Below are 9807 nucleotides of genomic sequence, written 5' to 3'. Positions count from 1 at the left end.
CCAATCGAGAATTTGTGGAAAGAACTGAAAACTGCTGTTCACAAACGCTCTCCATCCAACCTCACTGAGCTCGAGCTGTTTTGCAAGGAGGCATGGGCAAAAATTTCAGTCTCTCGATGTGCAAAACTGATAGAGACATACCCCAAGTGACTTACAGCTGTAATCGCAGCAAAAGGTGGCGCTACAAAGTATTAACTTAAGGGGGCTGAATAATTTTGCACGCCCAATTTTTCAGTTTTTTATTTGTTAAAAAAGTTTGAAATATCCAATAAATTTCATTCCACTTCATGATTGTGTCCCACTTGTTGTTGATTCTTCACAAAAAATTACAGTTTTATATCTTTATGTTTGAAGCCTGAAATGTGGCAAAAGGTCGCAAAGTTCAAGGGGGCCGAATACTTTCGCAAGGCACTGTATCAGCAGCTCCTGGGGCAGGTCAAATTTCCTCAGCTGGCACAGGAAGTCCATTCCTCTCCTGTGCCTTCTGGATGATGGTCCTGATGTTGGACGTCCACTTCAGGTCCTGGGAGATAGTGGAGCCCAGGAACTTGTAGGACGTTTCTGCTTATACAGTGCTGCCAAATATCTATCTAGTGATAGTGATGGTATCACTATGACAACTGTTAAATGGGTAATTGACGGGATATGCAAACCATTAACCCATATTTTTAACATGTCGTTTCGACTTGGGCAGTTCCCCAACAATATGAAAATAGCAAAGGTTATTCCTCTGTATAAATCTGGTGATAAGCACAACTTCACAAATCATAGACCGGTTTCTCTGTTGTCACAATTTTCAAAAATTCTGGAAAAACTCTTTAATAACAGATTAGATACATTTATTGACAAACATAAAATCCTCTCTGATTGCCAATATGGTTTTAGGTCGAACCGATCGAATTCTTTGGCCATTACCGACCTGATGGAGGACATTACAAGTGCTATGGATGAGAAGAAATGGATGCAGGGTTAGGGTTAGGTTTGGGGTTAGGGTTCACAGTTTCAGTGTCACATACCATTTTAACTTTTTCTGATTTGAAATTGTAAATATCACCCTTATTTTGCTCTCTAATGGCAAAGACAGAGAAAATCACAATGAGACTGTTCACTGGATGATCCTCCTCCACTTCCAAAGACAACTTTCAGGTTTTTTTTAAACAGTATGCAAGGAAGAAACACTGCTCTTTATTTGTTGGTATGACCATGTTTTTGCTGGTGTTCAGTACCTCTCCGGGGGAGAACGCAGGGAAGCTGTCATTCTGGACAGACGGCGTCCACTGAGCTGAGATGCTCACTTTCACATTGCTGAAGGTCTTCCTGGAGGCATGCAGCAACACATAGCTAGACACAAAGAAAAGAGTTTTCTCAGAAAATAAAAGCAAAAGTTATAAAATAGAAATGCATTTGGAAGCATGTGTGCAGAAACAAAAGTTCATGCTTCAAGAAAGACATGCAACTGCTTACTTACCTAACAGTCATTTAAATGGGAAATTGAGAAAACCAAGAAGACTCAACTCTTCTGCTGAGTTGCAATATCAGTATCATGTGCACTAACTGCTGTAGAGGGTACTTTGCATTGCTCCTGATAAGTGACATGGTCACAAGGCCACAGATGTGTTATACAACTGCTGTAATTAAAAATTAACTTACTGAGCAGGGCAGAAATAAAAAAAAACAAAACAAAAAAAAAAACATACAGCATGATGGCCATAAATATGACCCATCATGCTTTAATTCATCGCACATTTTAAAATTATGTATATTTCTTAAATACTTAAAAAAAAAAACAGAAAAACCATACAATGCACAGTTTTTTTTTTTTTTACATTTTCTGAAAGCTCTTTACAATCACAAAGTAGTACATTCCATTTTGCTTACTTTTGACTATTTTTCAATCTGTGTAGCAACTCCAACAACTAGAAATCTATGTACTATCTTGACTACTATCAGAACTGAGTTAATCTAACCTCACTTGAACAGCACACATCCGTCCAGCGTGTTTCCATCCAAGCTATATTGATATTTCCATTCACTTTAAGCTCTCTTATGCAACTCAACTATTTTGTCAGACTCAGAAAGCTATGAATGACTAATCCAGACATTTCTGTTTCAAAACTGCTGTACAGACTTGTAGGACATCTCATCTTTCTTGTTGTTTGACAGATCTAAAAAATAAAAAAAAAAAAAAAAAAAAAAGTAACACTGACAGGTGACAAACCCCAGGAGTACATTTACAATGCTAAACAGAACAAAAGGTTGGGTGGGTCTAGTTTACCTAAAGAAGGTGAGGAGGAAGACAACCAGATGGTGATGGGTGTACTGTGACAGGCAACCACAACACGAGGGAGGCATCACAGGGGCAGCTGGAAGGAGGAAGTGGATGAGGAAGAAGGTGGTGTTGGTGGAGGCCTTGGAACAGCAACTGGACAGGGAGAGGGTTCAGGTACAGTCTCCAACTATGCCAGCTTGAACAAACACACTAGAAGAACAACACAGAGGCCTGGAAAGAAGGAATTGGAAACCAATGTTAAAATACTAAAACATACTTCAGTTTATTAATGATTATAGGATCACAGCCTACACAGAAGTTTAATGGCATAAATATATTATTAGTCCTTAGTTGAATAAGCGAGAACACAAAATTATATTGTTTATATATAAACAATATTATTTTCCCTCCCTGGAACCGACACCTTAACGTGGTGGAGGGGTTTGAGTGCCTGAATGATCCCAGGAGCTATGTTGTTGGGGGCTATATGTCCCTGGTAGGGTCTCTCATGGCAAACAGGTCCTGGGTGACAGACCAGACAAATGGCGGTTCCTAGGCCACGTATCACAAAAAAAAAAAAAAAAAAAAAATCAAAATACGTTTACCCCACCCTTTATGGGGTCACCGGGGCCCCACCCGGGAGCCAGCCCTGGGGGAGGGGCTCGCGTGTGAGTGCCTGGTGGCCAGGCACTCACACACTTAGCCTGAAACCACAACGTGGAGCCACTCTTCAGGGGGCCCACCACCTGCTGGAGAGGCCGTAGGGGGCCGGTGCATTCTACTGGGGGGCTTTAATGCCCACGTGGGCAACGACAGTGAGGGGTGTGATTGGGAGGAACGGCCTCCCCGATCTGAACCCGAGTGGTGAGTTGTTATTGGACTTCTGTGCTAGTCATGGTTTATCCATAATGAACACCATGTTCAAACATAGGGGTGTCCATCAGTGCACATGGCACCAGAATACCCGGAGTTCGGAGATCGATGATCTCAGCCTCCCTGGGAAAGTCTATGCCTGGGTACTGGAGAGGAGAATCTGGCCAACAATCGAACCTTGGATTCAGGAGGAACAATGCGGTTTTTGCCCTGGCCATGGAACACTGTACCAGCTCTATACCCTCACTAGGGTGTTGGAGGGTTCATGGGAGTTTGCCCAACCAGTCTACATGTGTTTTGTGGATTTGGAGAAGGCATTCAACCGTGCCCCTCATGGCATCCTGTGGGAGGTACTTCAGGACTATGGGGTGTGGGGCTTGTTGTTATGGGCTGTCCATTCCCTGTATGACCAGAGTAGGAGCTTGGTTTGCATTGCCGGCAGTAAGTCAGACCTGTTACCAGTGCATGTTGGACTCCGCCAAGGCTGCCTTTTGTCACCGAGTCTGTTCATTATCTTTATGGACAGAATTTCTAGGTGCAGCCAGGGAACAGAGGGTGCCTGTTTTGGTGACCACAGAATTTCGTCTCTGCTCTTTGCGGATAATGTGGTTCTGTTGGCTTCACCAGTTAAAGACCTACAGCATACACTGGAGGGGTTTGCAGCCGAGTGTGAAGCGGCAGGGATGAGAATTAGTACCTCCAAATCCGAGGCCATGCTTCTCAGTCGGAAAAAGGTGGATTGCTCTCTCCAGGTTGGGGGCGAGTTGCTCCCTTAAGTGGAGGAGTTTAAATATCTTGGGGTCTTGTTGGGGGGAAAAACGGAGCGGCAGGTTGACAGACGGATCGGTGCGGTGCCCGCAGTATTGTGGTCTCTGTACTGGTCCGTTGTGGTGAAGAAGCTGAGTCATAAGATGAAGCTCTCAATTTACCGGTCGATCTATATTCCTACCCTCACCTATGGCCATGAACTTTGGATCATGACCGAAAGAATGAGATCACAGATACAAGAGGCAGAAATGAGTTTCCTCCGGAGAGTGGCTGGGCGCACCCTTAGGGATAGGGTGCGGAGCTCAGTCACCCGTGAGGAGCTCTGAGTAGGGCCGCTGTTCCTCCATGTTGAGCGGAACCAGTTGAGGTGTGTTTAGGATGCCCCCTGGACATTGGGGAGGTATTCCGGGCATGTCCCTACGGGAGAAGGCCTCGGGGCAGACCCAGGACACGTTGAAGAGACTGGCCTGGGAATAGCTTGGGGTTCCTCCTGCGGAGCTAGAGGCACTACTTTCTCAATGAATGCATCCACCCCCTTAGGTGTCAAAGACAGCCAGTATTATGTGCATCTAATATGAATGCTGAAGTGTATTCTGCTGGCTACAGGTATCAATGGGGCCAGTGTTACACAAATTGCCTCTGAAACCATGCCACCTCCCCCACTATCCTGTTCAGCTCTGACTATGTTGTTTACACAGGCAACAGTTAGAAACTCAAGATGCATGGATCCAAGTTTTTTCAGTGACCACAACTCAGAATATCACAGGATGACAAGCACCAATCTGATATTCACTGTATTGACTCACTGGACTGTTTTGGAATCAGTGCTTACTATATTAATTAGCCTACTTAGTTCATATTTCTAAAGGTAGCAAGTGCAGACAATAATCATGTTTTTTTTATAACAATATGCCAGAATTTTTTAATATAAATATTAGAGAGACACTGTTAAATTAAAGTGCAAACAATTCCAGTGTACTAAAAGTTCTGCCGAATGAGTAATGCCACTATCACTGCAACTCAGATGTTTGAGAAACATGGCATCATTTTGGGAGCCAGAAACCATAACACTGAGAACCATTCATTTAAAACACGTATAACTTCCTTGGTAAATATTTGAAAAAATTATGAAAAAGTTTTAAATGCCTGCTCCACTCAGAAAGTTAAACAACACATAACATTATGTAAACTGTCTGTTGGTTGTTGCTAAATTAAATGTAATTTAAAAAGAACCCTTAGGGTGTGATTAACAGGATAACTTCTAAACACAACATTTTTTGTTATTGCCAAAATACTTTTTCATACAGAAAGAATTTCTGCATTTTCACACTACAGACATGCAGCCACACATCGACCTGCCATCCCGAAAAACACAACCTCTTATCAGTTCAAACAAAGGCGGACAGTTACCTTTAACTGTGTTTGTTAGGCAAATTCCATGAAAGGCAAACAAGATCGTTAGCATTTGCTTAGTGTCTGGTGGCAATTTTCAAACCTACAAAGAACTGACAAGTCAGACTATAATACTGTGCGCTGTTTGTAACACACCACACCGAAAACGGAAATATAAGCAGGACGTCCCGTTCAAAGGACGCCATCAATTGCCTACAGATAAGAGAACAGACGAGCCCTCAGGTTATCACTCGTGTTGAGTTTGAGATTTTGTGTTTAAAGAAAAAAAAATGTTAGCATGTACATATGAACATCGTGTTTTATTTACAAGGCGCAGTGCTAGCAGAGGTAATCAGTCAACTGAGTTCATTTACGCCAGAATTTAGTTTCTCATAGCGGTAGCATTTTCCACTTTTCTGCACACATTTTCCAAAGGGAGTGAAAATGCGGATGAGACATCGTTACATGGTGACCGGGCTTTTACACAGGGTCTGCTACACTAAAAGTAAAAGCAAACGTCTACAAACAAAGAGCTTATGTTACATTTTCGAACTACTAAAAATAACAAAGAAATGAAGCCGTGTTCTTACCCTCCATCTCCGGTTACTGTTTACCAGCTTCTGCCCAGGGCGACAACAAGCTGTTTCCGTGTCAGAGACGTCACTAGCCGGAGCACTGATACCATCAGCAGGACAGGAGTGGGAGTACAGGTATAAGAGCACAGCTGGGACTGCCAGGAGAAGTCAGCTATTGTGGGTTAAAGCCAAGTTATACACCACCCAAAGTACTTTTATTTAACACTCCAGTTTAGTGCCTGACAGTGCAACATGGATTGAAGTTTCCACTACATTGTAGCCTCTATATATTCAAGGTTCAGGGATTTAAAAAAAAAAAGGCTAATTTGTCACATACACAAGAAACGTGTAGTGAAGTGATAGTATGGAAAAAAAGGATTTGGGAGAAACAAAAAAATAAGGATAAAGACTGAGGACAAAAGTTAATATATGTAAAAATATAAACAGTATGCATGTTGCAAATGCAAATTAAACAATATAAAATTTTCAGAAGTTTCAGTCATTACTTCATTCTAAATAGCTTGTCCATAATGTCATTTTAGACAGAAACAGCCAGCAAACAGCAGACATGGACATATATAAAGAGACAGAGAGAGAGAGGTGGACAGAGAGAGGGAGGAAGTTATGTTCAGGGTACAGAGAGAGAGAAAGTGAATGAAAGCTGATGACTGGAGAAAAGAGAGGAGTGAACAGTGAGACTCCAGAAGAGAAGCATGAATGTCCTTGAAGAGCTGAACATTTTGATACCTGAAATAGCTGAAAGTATGAAGAAGTAGAATTTTCCCATTCATTTGAATGAGGCAAACTTTCAAAATAAAGCTAAATATTTCAAAAGTACAAAGTTTAGAAAAATTATGAATAGAAGCATGAATGTCCTTGAGGAGCTGAACATGTTCATACCTGAAAGTATGCTGAAGTAGAATTTTCCCATTCATCAGAATGGGGCAAGATTTTCAAAATAAAGCTAAATATTGTGTCCACCAGTGTCCTAGTGGGTCATGGAAACTGCAGAGCAGTCCCACATTTTGACTTCAGTTTACCAGCCACCGGCTCCAGATTCAGTGCCGCTGTTAAAGGGCACAGAGTCTCCATCACCAACATACAGTCCTCAGACCACAGCTATGATTATGAATTGCATTCTGTCTGCTCCACACGTGTCACCATCTACACCTGCAAGTAGGGCCTGGGGAGAGGCTGAGTGGCTTATTAAGTACATTGCATCTAATGACTATTATTTGAGTGTAGAAACTGCTGTGGAACTTGACCTGGGTCAGTATCAGTCAGGTACACACCAGTAATGATTTCCCTATCTTTTGAAAAAACACTCAAAGTCTCTTCAGTCTGAAGCAAGGTATTGGATTTGTTGAAAAAGGGCACAAATGTTTCTGGTTCATGAAGCAGTACAGTTTACAGAGCTCCTGAATTTTTTATACTCTTTACAAGTGCCTCCTGGTCTAGACACGGTCTATCCACCTTATCTCTCTTTGACCCCCAGCGCAATAGACACCATTTGAACCTAGAGTGGTCAGACATGGTCACAGCTTCAGAAGCCATAAAAATAAAAGAAATGTTTAATAAACATGCAAGTGTCATAACAGCTGCAGGTCACATGATGATTGACACTAATAATGAGCAAACACTACCTTCTTGACATGTCTCTAATTAATGATACCACCAGACACCTCCAAACATCATAAACATTTTAAAAACACCGTTAAGGCAATAAAACATGCAACACATCAGCCTGTCTTACAAATATGTCTAGCCCAACTAAAGGTGACAAGCAGACACATTAATCTGTCACAGGGTGATATCTAGAATCATTAATCTGACACCATCATAACAAGCAGGCGTCTATATCTGTGTACTGTCAGTTGTTAGACAAACAAGTTAATAATTCTGAGAATGACATTAAACTTCTTAAAAACATTAAAGGATCTTTCTGCCTCTCACTCTCTGAGTTGCAACAGGTATCCCAGTGTCCGTCCATTTATACCCAACTCACCTAGCAAAGAGACAGCTGACTTGGCTACAAATCCCCTATAACCAATGTCCACTGAGCTGACTTTAACTTTACAGCCATGCTCCTCTGCATCCATAGCTAATTCTGTGTATTTAAGTTTTTTCTTTTCATAAGCTGTTTCTGCAGCATCCTCTCAAGGAACTGTAAGCTTGACAAAATAGACAGTCACCTGTGCTTCTGACCACAACACAAGATCTGGTATTAGGGTAGTGCTGACCATCTCCTTAGAACCTATGAGCTGATTCCCTAAATCTAATTTCATTTGCCAATCTCCTCCAAGCCTTTGCATGAAGGCCACGATATGCTAACCCCTGTACATAGGAATAAAGCTTAACCTCTCACACTGCTTGAGGTTCTCTGATGGACATATTCACTCAGTAATTAACTACCATGAACCTGCGAATAGAGTTCCCTGCAGACCTCCCTCTTTCATGTTATTAATTCAGTTTAAGACCCCAAAACCTCCCAAATAACAACAACCTGCAGGTATTGTGGCAGCTACCTCCTTAAACCCTCAGATGTTACTGTACTGAGAAATGTTTATAAACCAGTACACTCTGGCTCTTTGAGGAAGTGTTAAATTTAGTCTGAAATAACCAATGAAAGCTGTGTCACTGGACACTTAAGACCATATTTGTTTTGTGCAGTATTTAGTTGACATGTTAAGGATAGGATATTTATGGAATTTTATATAGAAGCTTAAAAGAGTGTTACAGTATATGTAGTGCTTAATCCACTTAATATAAAAATCTTGACTAATACACAATGCTGACTCAAAATTTCTTTAGTCTGAACTAAATCAGTTTATCTCAGTGATTTGCGCAAATCAGAGAACACCCAGACTGACGGGTTTGATGGTCTTGTAATTATACAAAAATCCTGTGTTAAAGTACAAAACAGTAGTTCAACAAAGAAATGAGAAATGCCTACAGGTTTAGAATGACTTTATTTATAAGTTAGTAGAAATCACAAATTAACTTCATAGGCAATGGAAGAAATCAGGGTCCGTAACTATAGTGAAATCCCATCTTAACATGCAAATATTCACATTCACACTGCAGTTTGTCAGGAAAAACAACAGGAGGTGGCTGCCGGTATCTCTCTCTCTCTGTGTGTGTGTGTGTGTGTGTGTGTGTGAGTGAGTGAGTGAGTGAGTGAGAGAGAGAGAGAGAGTGTGTGTGTGCGTGTGTGTGTAATTTGCAGGCCTAATTTACAATGGGCCACTAAGAGACCCAGATGTAATAGAATAGTATGTAGTTCATATATAGATAGTATGATTTGTAATAGTTATGTAAGGGTGAGCTAAGTGTTTATGTAAGCTTGATCTGTTTCTCGTCTATTCTCTTGCTCAAGCTTGTGTCCTCCTCGTTTAATTTAGGGGTAAACATCCAGAGCGAATTCCTCCTTAAATGGGGAATGGACAAAACTTCAGCCTTATGTGAATGATTCATGTGCTCTGTTCATGTTTAGAAAAAGGAAATGTGCGCTAGGTCAATGCGACCTAGAAGTTCATGTACTGGACATCTCAGACAATGCTTGGAAGAAGGGGCGTAGAGCTGGCATGGGACTGTGACTCTGGCTCAAGCCATAGAAGGCTGTGTAACTGCGAGAAGATAAAAGTTAGGATAGCTGTGGGTTAGAGAGAGAAGGAGTGATGGTGCTGCAGTCGTGAGTGTGCATTTGGACCCGGGCAGGGGGACTCTGGACTCTGACTGTACCTTGTGACCAACAAGGACTGACTCTGTGACAATCTCCTTATTTAATACTTTATCTATTCCATTGCAGGAGGAGTGATTCTGTTCTCTGTTCCCAACTACCAGATTGCTTACCCAACTATTATCTTTTCAAAATAATTGTAATATTAAATGATTATTTAAATTGCGATGATTTGTCTGAATTAATTTAGT

At 41.4% G+C, this 9807-nt stretch overlaps 1 protein-coding gene across 1 annotated transcript in view; it reads right to left on the bottom strand.

The window, feature by feature from the left end:
- The window catches only part of slc37a3 (solute carrier family 37 member 3), a 15567-nt gene extending 9583 nt beyond the window's left edge, over positions 1–5984 (bottom strand). The window contains 3 exon segments of the mRNA XM_020619172.1: positions 1227–1341; positions 2276–2500; positions 5893–5984. Of these exon segments, the coding sequence (XP_020474828.1) occupies positions 1227–1341; positions 2276–2352 (192 nt within the window). The 5' untranslated portion in view covers positions 2353–2500; positions 5893–5984.
- Positions 5985–9807: the final 3823 nt, after the last annotated feature.

This window comes from Monopterus albus, unplaced genomic scaffold (assembly GCF_001952655.1).
Source record: "Monopterus albus unplaced genomic scaffold, M_albus_1.0 scaffold216.1, whole genome shotgun sequence".
NCBI lineage: Eukaryota > Metazoa > Chordata > Actinopteri > Synbranchiformes > Synbranchidae > Monopterus > Monopterus albus.
Note: the sequence above shows the minus strand (reverse complement) of the source record. Positions and strands in the feature narration are given on the sequence as shown.